Source organism: Agelaius phoeniceus, chromosome 5, assembly GCF_051311805.1.
Source record: "Agelaius phoeniceus isolate bAgePho1 chromosome 5, bAgePho1.hap1, whole genome shotgun sequence".
NCBI lineage: Eukaryota > Metazoa > Chordata > Aves > Passeriformes > Icteridae > Agelaius > Agelaius phoeniceus.
The window spans coordinates 15,150,995-15,169,292 of NC_135269.1; the positions used below are offsets into that span (position 1 = coordinate 15,150,995).

At 46.6% G+C, this 18,298-nt stretch overlaps 1 protein-coding gene across 1 annotated transcript; it reads left to right on the plus strand.

The window, feature by feature from the left end:
* The first annotated feature begins 392 nt into the window (after positions 1 to 392).
* SSPN (sarcospan) lies at positions 393 to 17,894 on the plus strand. The gene is made up of 4 exons (XM_054632227.2): positions 393 to 487; positions 654 to 1,101; positions 12,011 to 12,097; positions 16,884 to 17,894. The coding sequence occupies exons 2-4, from the start codon at positions 778 to 780 to the stop codon at positions 17,244 to 17,246; spliced, it is 774 nt and encodes a 257-aa protein (XP_054488202.2). The 5' UTR covers positions 393 to 487; positions 654 to 777; the 3' UTR covers positions 17,247 to 17,894.
* Positions 17,895 to 18,298: the final 404 nt, after the last annotated feature.

The window sequence follows — 18,298 nt, forward strand, 5'->3', positions numbered from 1 at the left end:
CTTTTAGGTAACATAAACAATCTTTCTGCTATGGATAACTGGAAACACGCTCAGCAGATGTTTGCTCCACGCTCTACCACTGCCTGCCCAGAAGCACCAGTCCTCACTGCTGGTCTGCCTCATCATACAACATGCCTAGCTTTTGCAGCTTTTGGGAAGAGATAGGATCCCTTTTGGCTCCCCAGGACCCGAACTTGTATTTTCATTTGTACTTCGTACTTTCCATACACGCGATCAGCTCCCTCCCGCGGGGACGCCCAGTTTACAGCGGCTCAGGGGGCCTCGTGTGGAATGGGCGCTGCGGTGCTGGTGGGTGCCCCCAGCCATGCTCTGCCTGCCGCTACCCCCGGCGGAGCCTCGGTGCCTCCTTCCTGCCCGCTCCCTGCACAGGCAGTGCAGCGTTCCCGGCTCCCTGGCGAGGAGCACACATCTCCCTGCTGTTCGGCAGCCGGCGGTGCGGAGTTCCTGCCCTGCTGTTTGCCCCGAGGTGCGCTCACACCTGCGGGGCCGAGCCAGCCCGGCCCGCTGCGCGCACGGCCGGCGCCCGCACGTTGGCAGTGCGCTACCCCCCTTGCATCCCCCCTTCTCCGGGCTATATGTGGCATTTCGAAGCTCTGACAATCTGCTTCCAAATGTTTTCCATATTTGTTCAGCCTCCTTGATTCAAATACCAGGAACAACTCGGCCGGCACAAAGCGGAGCTTTGGGGGGCAGAAAGCTCACACCCCCATCGGCGGCGCACACACACACGCACGTGAGAGCACCAAGCCCGCCGGCATGGCAAAGGAGGAGAAGAAAGCCCGGCACGGCACGGCCCCGAATTCCCAGAGCCAGACAGGGAAGGCACCCGGAGGGGAGAAAAGCACCGGCTCGACGCAGGAGTCCGCGATGAAGAAGAAGAAGAAGCAGAAGAAAGCCAAGGGGGATCCCAAAACTGGCCAGGAGGAGGAATCCCACACTTGTTGTGGCTGCCGTTTCCCGCTGCTGTTTGCGTTGCTGCAGCTGGCGTTAGGCACCTCTGTAACAGTGCTGGGCTTCCTTATGGCAGGCATCAGTTCCTCTCTGCTAGTCAGAGACACTCCATATTGGGCTGGGATAATTGTAAGCATAAAGTCTGTTTCTCCATAAAGTGCCTTTGCCAGCATTAATGCAAGCTGCATGACGCTCCACTTTAGACTAACCAACTGCATGCACAACACCATTTGAGTTATGCTAACTATAAATATTCCTGGGATTAAGTGTCTGGCTGTACTTTCCCAAGGAAAACTGCTCCTGCAGAATAACACAGCCTTTCGTATTCTTCCCTGCAGTACCCAACAGACCTGAAATAAAATACAGGGTTGCTGTTCACTGGATGTATGTATTAGCTTGTGCTTTGCAGTGAACTCCTGCCTGATGATGCTGAAAAACAAATGTTAATTTCTTATGCTGCCTACCCTCTTTGCCCACCAAACCATAGCCATCAGGTTTTGGAAGTGAGAGCATAACTCTGTAACTCTCAACTTTTAGCTGGGCGAGGAGAGCAATGTCTGTCTCTGGAGCTTCTCGCTGTGCTGTGCTGGAGAACTGCTGGGATTTAACCCTCTTCCTGCTGCTGCTCCTGGCTGCACGTGGCCATGGGGAAGGGGATGGCACTGGTGGACGTGGCAGGGACAGGGAGCCCTTCCCAGGGCCTGCTGGAGGCTCCTGCCAAGTCAAGTTTGGAGTGACACACCAGCCTCGCCGCGCGGGCTGGGGGCACTGGGCAGAGGGCAGCGCCCTGCTGGGTGTAAATCAGAGGCATCCCTGCTGGGAAAGCCTGGGGTGGCACCACACACCCCATCCCCAGCAGCAGCCACCCCTGCAGGGGGGGGACAGGGTGGTGGTGCCACCCGTGGTGTGACTCTGCTGGCTGTGGGCTTGGGGATGTGAGGTTTGCCTGTGGAGGGACAGGGTCAGTGATTATCAGCCTGGGATAGGCCATGGATATAAGTAAGCATGCAGGTTTCTTCCCTAGGCAACAGGTTTCAGGAAAATATGTCCTGAAAATATGCCCTGATGTGTTAGCACAGTCCTGGGTGTTGTCAGATTGTAAGAATTTCCAGAAAAAAAAAAATTTGTGTTTAGGTACTTAGAGAAAAGATTTCTCAAAGCCCTGAAGAGCTATGGGAGCTCTTCATTACTTCTGTAAATGTAATTTGTTGTTAGAAGATCATCTGAGCATCTGAACTGATTGGGGTTTGCTGTGTTAATCCTGCTGGGCATCCCTTCAGAGGGTGGAAGGAGCAGGGCCTGAGCTCTCAGAGGAAGAGCTCCTCTGACTCATCACTTCATGTTTCTCTTCTGACTGAAGAGGTATCCAAGAGTTTAGTGGTGTTTTGTGGAGCAAGAGCCTGCCCTTGCTTGGAAGAGGAATTTCCTCCTGGGAAGTTTTGACTGTTACAAACCAGAGGGGAATACAGATTATAAAATAGCAATATTGGCATGTTCACTCCTCCTGTTTACTTTGAGGATTCTGGAGGTCAGATTATGTCTTTTCCAGACAGCACTGTTGCTATCACAGGTTTGAAATAGCTTTTTCACTGGAAAAAGGTGGGGAAAGAGTGAGCTGGACTGAACTAATGTGCAGCCAGGGATATGAGAAAAGCCATGAAGCAGCCCTGGCCTGTGTGAATGTCATCAGGGCCCCAGCAGCATTCATCTGAGACATCCACAAATGGCTGGCCTCCCCTGGGGAGGCCTGAAACCCCACCAAAGTTGCTGCTTTCTGAAAACAGAGCTCTAACCCCTGTTGTTTTTAGCAGCAGCTGCCAGCAGTAGTGATATTTAGATGCCCACACGAGGCCAAGCTCAGTCACTTTCAGAGCTCCCCCCTGAAAATCAGGAATAATTCTCCATGGGTGTTCCTGAGCTAATAATTCCTGACTCAGAGCAAGACTCAGCTCTCAGCTGTGGTTGGTGGCCACGTTCTGCACTGGCCAGCCAGGGGAATCCCTGGGGAAACATTTCCTGGGGAAACACTTCCTGGGACTGTGGGAGTTGTGGTTGATGCTGCAGGGTGCCCTGGGTGTTGGGAGGAGCAGTGCAGGCTGTGGGCAGCCCCATGGGGAAGGGTGACTGCACCTAGGCTCTGAGTCAGATGGGGACTCTCACCTGGGGACTCCGGTGAGATGTTGAGTCACCAGCACACTCCAGCGTGGTTTGATTCACCCCTGGCTCAAACTGGCTTTTGGTGGCCCTCTGTTTACCCTCAGGGTGGTGACAGGGACTGTCTGCTGGGGGCACATGGCCAGGCAGGCTCCTGGGCAGCCACGCTGCTCTCCTGTACCCTCAGCCCAAAGCAGAAGGGAAGGAGGGATCTGGCACCAGGTCAGAGGGAAGTGAATAGGAAACTGGTGTTAGAAAGGAGAGGATGAGGAGGTGGGGCAGCCCCAGAGCCTGTGTGGAGCACTGGCTGTGGTACCATGGGAGCAGTGCAAAGCACATCTGAGGGGCCAAATGCATCAGGTGCCACACTGTGCTGCATCTGCTTTGCTCCTGTGCTGTGGTGTCTCCATGGAGGGACTTGGTGCCCACTGGGACATCAGGTGGAGATAGCCAGAAGCTGCTGAGCTGGAGATTCCAGGTGTGCAGTCACAGGGTGCTGCTGGTGAGCTGTGGTGGGGACTGTGCCGAGGACTGGCCTCTGGAGAGCTGGGGAAAACTGGTCCATGAAGGAGAACCCTTGGCTAGGAGCTGCATGTGGCTGGATGTCCTGTGGGCTGTTTTTTGGGCTGCATGGAAGGTGTTAGATAGGGGATGGATGACCCCTGTGCTGCTCAAGAATAAACCTCATGGCACAAAGTGGCTTCCCAAAACTCATATATTCACACTGAAATGAGCAACAGGACAGAAAGATGTGGTGTAAAATACCAGAGCATATTTGTTTTAGTAGCATCCCACTCAAGTGCTCTTTTTAAAGGACTTGATTAGTATTCTGAATCAAGAACTTTTAAAATCTATTATCAAGACCTTTTTAGCAACATTAGATATAATGGGTGAAGCTCATTCCTGGTGTTACTCCTTTGGAATTACACCAGGCTGGATTTGACCCCATGGCTGTTCATGCAGGATGACAGAAAAATGAAGGAAAATTGCTAATGTGTTAAATAGACCCTGATTGATTGAAAGCTGGTTTTTTTCTTCTTTATTAGCGGCAAAATGGTGACACCATTCCTTGCTGAAAATCAAGTGCTTCAGTGCATTACCATGAATGGAAAGGAACTGTTTTTAGAGGAGCAGCCAGTGGAAAATGCTAGTGAGGAAAACCAGGCAAGGCTGTCTGAATTAAATGGGAATTCAGAATTCCCCTTTCAGAATTCAGAATTAAATGGGTTCAAAACCTTACTGTGTAGGTTTGTGAGGCTGCAGCAGGCCAGGGATTGGGTTCACCATCCTGGGGAATAAATGTGGCCAGTGATGCTCTGACAGGGAGTGGAGAAGGGCTCCAAGCCTGCAGGGCTCCCTCTCCAGAGCATCAGCCCTTCCCTCCTGAGCCCCTGCAGAAGGAAACGATGCAACTTGCATTGTACCAAGAGCATTTCACCATGAAAAGCAGCTAAAACCCACTTAAAACCAAAATGCATTTAGTCCAAAAATGTGTGGGGCATGAGTCAGAAACCAAAGGAAAATTTTATGGACAGAAACTACAAAGCCTTCAGGATTTACCACTTCTTCTTTGGCTTCAGCAACCTATTCCCTGTAAAAAGCCTCTCCCCCATTGCTAGGACAGGCAGATAAATGCAGTAAAAGCAGTGAGGGCAGCATTTGTTTCACTTGCCTGGAACCAGTTACAGTGGAGGTGCCCATGAGACCTGTCCTGAGCTCCCCAGGCTGCAGGCTGGACTCCCTGGCAGTCTCTGCCTTCTTGCTGCTTTGGAGGAACTTGGACTAACTCTTCACAAACCCACTCATGGGTGCAGGGCTTTATTTTTTCCTGTGTCTTGCCACTGGCTTGGTGCATAGCTTTGGGCAAGTTACTTAACCTTGCTAAGACTTTGTTATTTCCCCTGCAAAGTGGGGTTAATAGTGGCCATCCTTCACCCCTTGCTTTGAGATCCTGGGATGAAAAGTGTTGCAGAGACAGTAGATATTAATGGTATCCTTTTCATTCTTTTTCATTAGCTTGTGCCCTTTTGACACCCAGAAGAAGTAACGATGTATTTCTCCTTGAAAAGCCTACTTTAGATTATTTCCACTGCGATCAAAAGCGGAGTATCAGAGTTTTCATGGGCAAGCTCCCTTTTCAGCCCTGTTTTGCAGGCTCAGGGAGTTAAGAAAGTTACAGAAGTGCTCATCAGAAATGATTATCCAGGGTGTTTATTAGTTCTGTCAGGAAGTTATTTTAAATGTATATGTATAGATGTTCATAAAATTAGGATTTTGAAAAAACATATTAAAAAATCTGATTCACGAGCAGCTCAAGGCAGCAACTGTGGCTCCAGGTGTCACTGATTTTATTGCAAAAAGCATCCCAAAAGATCTGCCATGGGCTGAGCCCCCAGCCCAGCAGCTCTGACACTTCTCCCTGCTCCAGTCCTTCTCCATGCTCAAGCATTGGCTTCTCTGCCCTGCTGGAGGTGAGGCTGATGTGGGGCTGTGTGGTGCAACAGGCAGGCAGACTTTTAACTGACAAAGCAGCTTAATCAACCTTCATTTACCTGGAATCAGAAATGTGATTTTATGAGTTTATTAGAGTTTATGTCTCTATAAATTTTGCTTGTTTTTGGGGAAACCATTTTCAATTTCTAATAGAAGGTGACTCTTGAAACCTGGTGCCATCAAAAAGTGATGCAGGCATCCATATTTTTTTTTGGCACAGTCCAGCTTCAGTTAGCCATGGGCAAACATCAAAAGGTTTAAGGGAGGACTGCCTTGAAGAAGAGGCCAGTGCTTGTTTAGAGCCACATGTAGCACCAGAACAGGACTCTTCAGAACCCTCTGCCCTTAAGTCTCATCCTCTTCCAAGAGTAACCATGCATTGATTAACTGAAATTCACACTTTGGTTTTGCTCAGGTGTGGAGTGGAAAACTTTGATGGGGAGAAAGATTCAAACACTCTAAAGGAATGGTTTGAGAAGGTAACTGCACACCTGAGGTCTGTCTGATACCTGGCCAGGGCTGGTCTAATCCTGGACCCATCTGTGGCTTAGCCCACAGTTTGACTGCAGAATTCCTGGCTGGAATTTGTGCAAAAAGCCTAGGTAAAATCTGGAGAGGGATATCAAACAGATTTCCCCAGCCCAAGTAGCCTCATGACTATGGAGATGGTGGCTTTCACAGTCACAGACACACCCCAAACCACAAGGGGTGTTCCCAAGTACTCTCAGCCATGCTGCAGTTCTCAGGCTGAAAATCACTGCTTGCTCTGTGAACATTTTATTTTATTTTATTTTATTTTATTTTATTTTATTTTATTTTATTTTATTTTATTTTATTTTATTTTATTTTATTTTATTTTATTTTATTTTATTTTTTTGATCCCTCAGGCATTTGTTCAGCCAGGACTGTATTTCTGGTTTAACAGCAGCAAAGGACTGCTGCTGCAGCTCCTGGCTGTGTAAGCAATTGTAGCCTTTGGGGGAATGAAATCTTACCTTAGCACAAGTGATGAGCAACTGACCTAAACAGCAAAAATTATTATGGAAAAAATAGCATTTCATTTGATTGGATGGATGCTCTTGCAGGGTTTTGATGATTTTACAGGATTTAAGAGAAAGTTGTGGATCTGCCAAGGGGTGTTATTGCATGGCTTGAAGGGACCTGTAGTAAAGACATCATTATTTTATTCTGTAGGTGGGGCAGGGATGGGCAGTTATTGTGGGGTTTATGGCTGTTAAAAGAGTGATTTCCTAGATGATGATGATGATGGCCTTTGCCTGCAACCACTATAAACATGCTTGTCATTATTATTATTATTATTATTATTATTATTATTATTATTATTATTATTATTATTATTGCCATTATTTCTGGAAGTAACTTATATGCAACTAAATTGTCCTTAAATTTAATAAGAAGTCTGTAAGGGGTAAAAAAAAATTAGGGCACAGTACCTCTGTGCTGCAGACTGGCTTCTTTCACACGTGACAGTGAGACCCAGGCTGACCTGAGGCTGATGAAAGCTGGCAGTGAAAGCTGCCTGCAGCACCCACTTTCATCACAGCTTCCTCAAACCTCATAAAGCCAATGAACCTCAGTGCTGCTGTCTGCAGCAGCCTGTAGAGATGTCTGGCACCAGAGGTGATCCAGGTTTATAATGGCAAAGCCAACAGGGACAGGTTTTTTCCTGCATCAAAATCTGTGTCCAGTGGGAGTGTTAGATTTGGTGGATAAAGCAGCTTCTCCAAAGGTGCAGACAGGAGCTAAGCCTTGCTGTATCTGATAAGGTGGGAGAGCCATCAGCCAAGTGAGGGAGAGCCAGAAACTCCAGAGACAGCTGCAAGAGATCCTTCTTTACCTGTGTCCCTAAAAACAGAAAGATCCCCAGTGTCTCCAAGTGAGCAACTACAAAATAACTTGTCCATAATGGAGCTGTCTTCCTAATTCTATTGACAGTAATTTTCCTCCTGAAGTTTGACCTTACATTCTCATTAAATAGGAAGAGTCCTCCTGTGGGTCTCAGCAGTGCTGTGTGGCATTGCAAGGTGTACCTGGGAGAGGTTTTGTCCTGCAGTGTGTTTGCTTTCTGCCCCTAAAAATTGTGGCAGGAGGTTCTCGCTAACGAAGCCCCCATACAAAGAGCTATACTGTGTCTTTGTGAGCATTTGCAGCATTTGCCTTGTGATGTGGCACAGACCCAGGATGCTCCTTAGAGCCAGGTTTTTGTCTCCTGCCTTCATTTCTTGGTGGATGTTCCCAACCCTCCTGCTTTACCAGCCAAGGTTTTCAAGATGCTCTGGGTAGGAGGTAGTTTGCAAGAGAAAACCACCTATTCTACACTTGGGCTAAAATTGTAGCAATAACAAAAGGAAAACCAGTTTCACAAGCATACAGGGGAGAGATGGAGACAGATTAGAGCAATCTGTGGTTTTGAAATCTGTCGGAATAAAGCAAACCACATGAATATGTCAGCGTGCAAAGATAATGAGTGCAAACCGCAGCGGAAATTTGTGCCCTACGTGTTCATTTTTCCCCTAATTACACCCAACCTTCCTCAGCCCTGCCACGTGGTGTCCTTGTGCTCCTCGTACACCTTGTGCTGAATCCTTGCAGGAGCAGATGGGATAGCATGACAACAGGTTCCTGCCCTCTTTGGAGTGGGAGCAAGCTGGAAAGTTTCTCCTCCTGTTTTGATTTTGGCTTAAAAAACCAACAATTCTTAAGTCACTTTTCAGCCCTGAGGTGTTCCTGCCCAATGGGAGGAATGCCTACTGCTTCCCTCCAGAAAGAAATATTATTAAAAATTTTGTATAGCCTAAATATTTAAATTCTTCAGCCAGTGTTAGTAAATAGCTGTTCTCCTGGGTTGTGAACTGGGGGAATTTCACAGGGTGTGCCTTAAGCAAAATGAAATCTCTACCTTTCCTAAATACTTCTGTATCACATTTGGGTCTTTTTCTAGGCAGTGCTTTCCAAAATTAAATTCTTCCCTTGGATAACCTTTCACGTCACTACCTATTCACGAAGGGGTGTGTTAGTCCATATGGAAATTTTGAAGTAGGATCTTGAAATAAACTGGAGTTGAAACATGCACAGAAATGCAAATTCCTGGATTTCTGGGTAGCAGTTGACCAGAGCTGATCTAATTAAGTGCCATCCTGCAGGTCTCAGAGAATCTGTTTTATTTGTGTAACAAATGCACATCGATTGGTGGCAAGCACGTGCTGAAGTGGGTTCAATTGCATTTTATGTTGTGTGCTCAGTCAATAAGGCATGGGAAATGTGTGCTTCACACTGGGATGTGGCAGTGGCTGTTGCAGCACCAGGATGTGGGATTACCTAATGCTGCTTAGCAATCAGCATCAACAGCACCTGTAACACGCCTGCAGCTGTTATAGTTACTTGGAGGCTCCTAAAAAATACTTACCGTGGATTTTTATAGTTATTCTGTTACACTTCACAGGTGTAATTCAAAGCTGATCTATTAATAATGTATAAAATAGCAGCATAGAGCTGTTTCCTATATAAACGTTCCACGCTTTGGTTTCCTCCAAGGAGTGAATTTACCTTTAAAGAGCTGAAATGTTAAACATATGTGGGTCATAATTCTCAACCACGTTATTTTTTACTGCCACTTAGAAAAACACACATCTCTGGTTAAAAAAAAAAAAAAAAATTAAAAATGTTACTGTGTTCTTATAAAAGAAATGCTTAAGCTTTCCGAAATATCCTGGCCAAGACTTGCCGGAATCCTGACCCAGTGTAATCCTTTATAAATACCTCTCTACAAATGTGCCTCTTCAAGTGTCCCTGAGCATATTATTTAAATCCCAGAGGACCTTTAGAAAGCATGTGCAGGAATGGAACTGCTTTTAAGTGATAGCCCTTTGTATGGGAAGTTTTCTGAAGAGGGAGGTCTGATCCTGCCACGTGTGAAGCCAGCAGGAGTTTTTGCAAAAGTTGTCCGAGGCACTTGATGGCAGAGAGAAAATTCCAGCATTGGTCTCTGCCCTCGGAAATGAATGCAACCCTGTCAGCCCTCTGTGGTTAAATGGAAGGGGAAGGAGGAGTGGGAACAGTCCCATGATGTCTCATGGCAGTCACCTGGAGGCAAATCTGGCTCTTGGTCCATGCAAGTGTAAATGCCCACTAGTGTAGCTGAAGCAAAGCAAATTTGATTTATTGCTCATAACAAGATCCTTCAGCACCAGATCCTGAAAATCCTTAGGTCCAGCTTTGATGTGAGGAGGCCCTATGATTTGTCATGAATTTTGGGGATATGATGTTAAGACAGTGTGTTTAAGCTTATTTTTTTTTTTTTAGTTCTTGCTGCAGGTTCTCTCCTTCAGCCATTACTGGCACTGGGGGAGTTTATCATTTGGATATTATCAGCAATAGAATTTCTTATGATTTAAGTTTTATGGGCATGTTAATTGAATTAAAAGATTAATATATGGTGCAGGGGACCAAGGACATAGGTGATTAATTCTGAGAAATAGAACATGGTTCAGTCACACAGAAGCACTACAGGGCAAAAAAACCCCAGCACTGAAGGACCTTTGACAAGAAAGGTTGTTTTTTCCCCAGACAACCCTGTCAGCTATGGCTGTCAACAATAAAAAGAAAGAAACAAATAAATTGGAGGCCATGTGTAAGTCACAGGACCAGAATATAAATACACATGACATGGAAAGGAGTAAATAATACTGACGCATTCTTTAGAAATGTTCTCGGGCAATACTTCCTATTCATGTCCCACTGAAATGACATGAAATAAAACTTCATGGGGAAAAGTGTTACTAATTGTCCAGGTTCTTGAGGGACATGGCTCTGTGTGTGTTGGAAGGTATTTATTCCAATGGGGATGTACTTCTCCTTTGCAGGGCTGCTGCCTTGGGCCTTGCACCAACAATACAGGTGCAAAAAGTTTGATACTTTCTGCAACAGATCATAAAAGGAACATGTTTTTCCATTACTGTCCAAAAGGACAGCTGGGCATTTTTCACTGCAGGTCAAGCTCCCTGTGGAGCTGGAAATCTGGATGTGAGCAGCACTTTCAGGGCATGCAGGTGGAGATGGGGCTGTGATTGAGCTCCACACTCCTGCAGGCATCTCCATGGCATTACCTGGCAAAGGCAGCTCACATGTGGCTCTGACCAAACAAGGCAAATCCCACTGCTCTGGAAAAGCAGAAAGCCGCAAATTAATGACAACTCTTCCAAACTTCAGAAGTAAAATGGAGAAGGTAAAAAAATACAGAATTTTGCTGCAGTCCCTGAGAATTAAGAGCTGTCATTTATAACCAAAGATGCTCCTAGCAGGGAGGCAAAGATTTGGTCCTGGACCTGCGTGTAGAGAGGACCTCTGAAAGGACAGTGCCTGATCTCATCCAAAGTCCCCACTAAGGCTCATCACACCTAAAATGGCTTCTGAAGGTGTGATTTGAAGGGTCATTTAAAAACACATGCATGCCATCAACTGACCTGTTTTTCCAAGGCAGCTCAAACATGCACAGTTTCCTCCAAACACAGCTCCAGCTGCCAACAGTCTCTCTCAAGCCCAGATCCGGCCCCACAGGGAGCCCTCACCTGGTGCCTGGTACCCAGCTCCTCCATCCAGGGGATGAACTGCCAAAAAGCAGCACTCTGCTGCTCCTAAGTCCTCCTGTCAGGTTTGCTCACTGATCCTCCAAAAAGTGGGAGAGGAGGGCACTTGACTGGAGTGCTTAGCACAGTGTGGGGACACACTGTGTTTTCTAAACACAAAAAAGCAAATCACATTCATTGGTTGATGCTCAGAGGAGGATCTTCCCTTCTTACCTGGAAAATGCCAGCCTGTGAGTACCTCCTTCTGCAGGTAAATCCAGAAATAATAATAAATATGGCTAAATGAATAAACAAGCATGCAAATACTTTTCCATTACTTTTAACCTTCAGCAATTACTGCCACAGGGCTAAAACACAGTTTCAGATTGCAGGGGAGATGGACATCTTCTTTAGTAAGGTGTCCACTCCAAAAGAGGGTGGAAGCCTCTGCAATAAACTCTGCTGCTTCTTACTCAGTGGCAGCCATGGTTTAATGATTTAAAACTTGCATGGGTGACATAAAAACCCTGTCAGCACCCAGAGCTACATAGGATGGTGATCTTTGGGCTTGCAAGCCCAACTTCAGAAACCTTCTGCTCTTTTTTGATGGTTGTGTGGGCAAAAACTCAACACACATCCTGGGGGCTGTTGCTGTGCTGTGTCTTTGATGACTTTGCTTCCACACTGCTTCTTGAATTATGGTCCTGCAAACACAGAAAGGTGTCTTGGCTTTGGGGGAAAAAAAAATTGTGTTTTGTGTTTTGTGTTTTTTAACCTTGACACATTTTACATCTCTTCCCTTGCAGGTCTGTGTGGTGGCCTTAGTGGGATTTGTTCTGCTTTGTATCTCATACCAACCTGATGAGAAGACGTGTGCACAGTTCACAGTGAAGGTACCTGAACATTTTTTAAGCATTTTTTTTCTTCTCATGTCATTAAATATAATCAAAAAAGTTGATACAGGGGATATTTTTAAGACCACAGGAAGAGAAGTGAAAATGCACCTGAAATACAGGAATGGTTTTGTGTTGCTTTCCAGGCAGCCAAGGAAGAAACTGTATCCTATAAAAGGGAAACTCTAATAACATCTCAAATCAGAACAAGATACCATTTTATTCACCATGTTTTAGGAATATAGACAAAGCTGGAATAATTTGAGAAGTGTTCAGAGAGTTTAAGTTGATTAAGTGGAGATAGTGAGTGGGCTAAGAAGTAAGGTGGCATAAAATGAGTCCGCTTAAACCAAGGTTTAATATTTAATGGGAAAGTACTGGGAAAGCACAGGGACATGCATTCTCCCACAAAGCAAATTCCCATCTGAGCATTGCAGGAACTGCACCATACCCCACCTTTGTCTCCAAAACTGCTTTGCTGACACGGGTGAGCAACTAGAAGAGCAAGGCCGAGAACGCTTGTTTTTAACACCATTTTTCCTGGGCTATTTTTCCTTATTATTGTAATTTTCAGGGCTCTTAATATTTTGCAGACACATAATAACCGAGAAAAATACCGACGCAAGCAGCACAAAATAACAGTGATTATTAACTGGGAAAAGGCAGAAGGAAACAAAATGCAAGGAGCAGCTTTTCAAACCCTGGCATCCATCCTCCCTTAGAAATTAGACCCCGGTGTGTCTTTTGTGTCTTTCTCGAGCTTCTCCCGTACTTAAAGAAAAAAAGGGAGAAGAACAATTGTGCCTGCCCTGTGGCTGCCTCCACATTGTCCCTTGTCACCTTTCTGCCCCCAAGGAAGGTTACTGGGCTGGGCGGGGGCTGCCACGCCAGGCTTTTTACTGCCTGCCCGCAGCAGTAAATTGAATTTGGCATCCAGGCAGGAAGGGAGTCATCCCTCGTGTTGGGAAGGGCATGTCGGGCTGGGCAGCTCAGATGTCTCTGCCACCCACCCTGACGGTAAGGAATGTGAGCCATCGTTCCCCGTAGGAAAACAGACATTCTGGAATTGCTCCCGAGGTGATGTAAAATGGGCCATTCCTCATCACCGGGCAGAATTACAGCTTAAATCTCCCTTGTTCAGTCAATGACCCATGGACTGTTGCTTACCCAAGGCACCCTCCTCCCCAAAATCGCCCTTCCCAGCATTTCCTATTCAGCATGCCACAGAACTTCATCATTCCCAGGCTGTTCACCTCTCCTGTCCCACGTTCCTGCTGGGAGCTGTTATGCCACAGTTTGGGATAACAGGACAAAAACAAAAAAAAAGGCTTCTGTCTAAAGGGCTCATACCTATTTTAACAAAGTAGGAGCTAAAACTCTTCTCCAGGACTTTGATCACATAGGACTCATCTAGATCTCCAGTATCACTTCTCAAATCCTTGAATTTCAGTTAAAGGCTATCTCTGAACTAAAAACAAGCATTAACTATGACAAGGCTGAGGATGCAAGACTGCAGTCATGAGACAGATTGTTCAGAGGGTTGTTCTTTTCTCCTTGAGGGACTGAAGCTTCATCAAGCCCTGCAGTTGGGTTCAGCCCAATCCACTCCGACCATCCTTACCAGGTGTGGCACAGGTCCTGCCCTCACACTGATAGCTGGTTCCCATCAGCCAAGCATCATCCTGCAGGAAAATCCAGGCTGAACTTCCTTGGAGTGCATTAAGCACCCCAAGTTCCCTTGCACAGCCCAAGGATCACTGTGAGAGGAGGACCACACACACACACTCACACAGAGAGGCCTGGGGGATTTGGGTCATCCCCCAAGGTGACCCTCTGACCACTGCAAGCGACTCCCTCGGGGTGGAAAACAGGAGGAGACCTGTACAGTCCTCTCTGCCCCCTCCCTCTCAGCAGCTGCTTCTTTCATTTCACACTTGCATAAGCCCTGGATCCTGTTGAAGAAGGAGGTGTGAGAACTGCTTTCGGCAGAGGTCCCTTCCCGAGACTGCTGTGGGTACCCGCAGCGTGCCATGTGTCCCTGAGAAAGGGAGGCCACCCAAAGAGAGGGTGGCTGTGCCTTTCAGGGGGGCAGAAATAGCCAGTGGGTGCCACACAGGGAAATCTTGAGCCATCCTGTGGAGCTGCTGGGCTCTGTGCTGACATTTGACAGATCGCTCCCTGCAGCCCGGGGTAGTGACACCCTCTGTTCCCGCACGCCCAGCCCACGCCGTGACACACCACGGTTCCTGTTCCCTGCAGGGGCTCATGCCTGAGCACCACCGCCCTCAAAAGGGGCCTCCTGATCCACCTCTGCTTTCACCTCTGATAACTATGAGCAGCCTTTTCCATGAGGAACTTAATCCATCTTCCTGATACTTATTTCAATTTAGTCACGGAGGACAACTATTGCCAGTAAATATTGCTAAAATGTCTCTTCCTCATATGAGGAGCACAAAGGAAGATGAGCTGCCGTGCTCTGAGGTCATTGTACACTGTCTCTCCCCACTTCCCTTTTCTCCTATTTAAGCAGCAATTGCAGTGCCTGTCTCTCTGAAGCTGTTAAAAACCAGTTTTCCAGTGGCAAGTCCTGGTTCCTGGGCAGAGCCCACCACACAGTTGTATTTGTGATGCTGCAGTTGCCTCCAGGTCTGGCATGTGATTAATCTGCTGATGGAATCTCAGCACTCACTGTCTTGTGCTCCCTCAGAGGCAGTGCTTGCATTTGGCTCACCTTTGATATTTGGGAACGTGCTCATTTTCAGCAGCTCGCACAGAGATTCCTCTGCAAACATCTTGTGAGAATAATAAGCTTTTTGGAAATTGCCCTGTGTCCCCCATGCATCTCCCTTTGCCTCCAAGGATTATCATAAGAGCTGCCTGTGTATTCAGATTCTGATATTTCCTTCCCTTTAGGAACACAACAGACAAATTCTCCCTTACTGTACCTGGAGCATAGATTAGGCTCTTGCATCTTGACTTTGCATAGAAGTTGTTAGCTAAATAAAATGCCTGCCAAGGGAGAATCAGGCACATGGTGCAGTCTTGGCTTAGTGTCCCATCTATTAGGGAGGCCTGATTCTGTCTTCTGCTGGGCTGAATCCAGGGACTTCCACCAGGACTTCTATATCACAGAACAACCAACATTTGTCCATTTTCTGTTTTCCCCATCGAACACATTTGCACCATCTTTGAAAACAATGCCATTGGCTTATGAATTACCACATCTTGGTTTGGAGGGGGTCCATCAGTCAGCAGCACTCCATCTTCTGTATGCTTCATAAGAGGAGGTGGCCCCATTTTCCAGTTTCACCTTTCCCATGGACCCTTCCCTTGAAAGCTGTGGGGGCAAAGTAATTGCATTTAATAAGAGCCACCCTCATTTCAAGCTGCCCTTGGTTTAAGGCCACAGGGGAAGTAATTAAATTTAATAGCAGCCAGGTCTTGGAAACTAAGATCTTTCAGTAAGAATTTGGTGATATGAGGGGGAAAATGTACATAGTGCTTCAGGACCTGCAATAATCCCAAATATTTTTTTTCAAGCTGGCAACCAAACAGAAAATTGATTCACAGTGTAGTTCTAAGATAAATGCACCAGGAGTGTGAATTTTATCAAGACATACATAGTTGGAGTTTCAAGGTCAAAAAAAAGCTTTTATATTGATATTTTGCTTGCAGTATTGAGGTTAAGAGAGAGAAAGAGAGAGAGAAGATGCTGTTTAAAATAACAGATTCCCAACCATGCCATGTGTCTGACAGATAAGACGCCAAGGAAAATAAATGTTTTTATAGTGCTGAACAGAACCAAAAAATACAATTTTGGCTAAACACAGAACATGATTTTAATATACATTCACACATATTTTGTACGCAGTGCAGCAACTGCCAATTCCAGCTATCAAAGCAAAGGGAAGCCCATATGTGCTGGTATCCAAAGCTCTCAGGTGAATCCCAGAGTGTCAAAGGCTCTGACTTGCTGCCAGTTTCCATGTGTTTGTGGGGGTGGACTCTGCAGAGCTACCCTTGATAAAAGCCACGCTGTTTTTAAGCTGCCACTGTTGCGAGGAGCAGTGGAGGTGACGAGCAGACCCTTGTCCTTCTCACACTGTAGCACTGGGAAAAGAAAGGTGCTTGCTGCCCTTTCACGCCTGTGAAAGACTTCCCCATGTTTAAGGGACAGGTTTTGGAAGCAGACTGAGCACAGCACACACTTTTTTTTTGTGGAGATCTGCATTCCCATTCCACAGTGGGACCTGGAAAGCAAAAGGCTGGCTGCATCCACAGGGCCTAAAGTGAGAGATCAGCCACACCACTGCCTGATTTGCAAGTATAAATCAGATTTGTTTGAACATGCAAACCGAGAATAACACATAAGCAAAGTCTCAAAAACAGCTGAGCTAGAGCTCAGCACAGCCTGGGGTAAGATGGCAGCCCAAGGCTCATCTGCTCAGCTCTGCTTCCAGGCACTAATTTGTCTCAGCTGATGACCATAGCTCCTGTCAATGCAGGTACTACTGGAGAGGAAAATGCTCCTTCCCTCTCTAGAAAGCTTCTTGATGTAAAAACACACCAGTTCCTTGGTGCTCTCCCCAGGACTCCAAATTGCAAGGCAATGCTCATATAAAACATGCAAGGCAAATTCTTGAGATGACCTGCTGAACTTCTCATCACAAGGATCCTTGCTTGCTGAAGCACCCAATCTCCAGACAGCATTCCTTGTGAGTTTCTCAATCTCTATGAAGCTGGGAAAATGGGGATTTATCTTTTTTTTTCCCCCCCTTTCTTTCAGCTGCTGTATTTTCTCCTGAGTGCCCTGGCTCTGGTTGCCTGTGTTTTGGCAGTGGCTTTTGCTGCACACCACTACTTGCAGCTGACCAAGTTCACCTGTGACACCATCCAGGATTCCTGCCAGTGCAAACTGGACACTGCCGACCCGCTGGGCCGCACCTTCGTGTACCAGGACACCGACTGTGGCAGCCTGAGCAGCATGCTCAGCCTGTACCTCCTCCTGCAGATGGCTCTCAACCTGGTGGCAGCCCTGGTGTGCCTGCTGATGTGCTTCGTGGTGTGGAAGCACCGCTACCAGGTCTTCTACGTGGGCGTTCGCTTCCAGCCTCTCACGGCCGCCGAGGGCCACGGGCAGCCAGTGTAGGGGCTGGCCCGGGCTGGGCTGGGCTGGCAGGGGCTTGTGGCCAGGGATGGGAACTGCCACCACAGGCACTGCAAAGGGATGGGCCCTTGGAAGGTGTTTGATGAGGAAAAATGCTCACACGGCTTTAGTGAATTTATTATTCAATTCTTTTGGGAGCATTTCATACGGCTGCTCTGGAGAAAAGGCCTCTTTTGAGATTAGCTAGAGGTCACAGAGTCCTAAAGATGCAGCTGTACAAATGCTCCCTACAAAGGATCTGTAATAGCCATGGATTAAATCTTTGGGAACTTATCTGCAGGGCTACAGCCATTACAAAATAGGGTCCATTTCCTTCTTGCCTTCAGAGAAGCTATGCCAATTTCTACCAGATAAGGTTCTGATCCAAACTGCTTAATTGTATCAGTGGGAACATGCTTTGGGAATATATCATATCTTGGTGCTCTGGGTGTAATCCACGCTAACCTGATGGGAATTTAACATTCAGGCAGGGATGAGGGAGGTCAAGACCTCTACCAATGCAGGTTGAAACCAACACCAAACTGAATATATTGATGGCTGCCATATAAAATATACATATAACTTTTCAGAGTTATCAATAATGATATCGGCTACCTAACCCAATTACTAATAAACAACAAATATGAGTGAGTTCACTGAAGGTTCTTTGGTGGGCCCTGCTTGAAATCCCAGGCAGATTTCTGATGTTTGGGAGAAAAGATCAGTTTAAGGAACCTTGAGTTGCACTCCTAAAGTAGAGGGGACCCTAAATCAGTAGTCATGTTGAAAACTATGTCCCTAATGCTCTAATTGCAGGCTGACAAACCCGGATTTTAGCCAGTTCCACCAATTATACTTCAAGCACAAAAGGCCAAATGCATTTTGGTGTAACTCCTCTGAAGACAATCAGCCTTACACACCAACAGTGGAGTTGGGCCAACAGCCCTGAAAGATATATCCCTGCAACAATGAATGTTTTTAAAATGGGGTGGAGGGAGGGAAGCAAGAAGAGACTGCCAGTCTCCCAAAGACATCTCTGATAATGATGAGGGCAA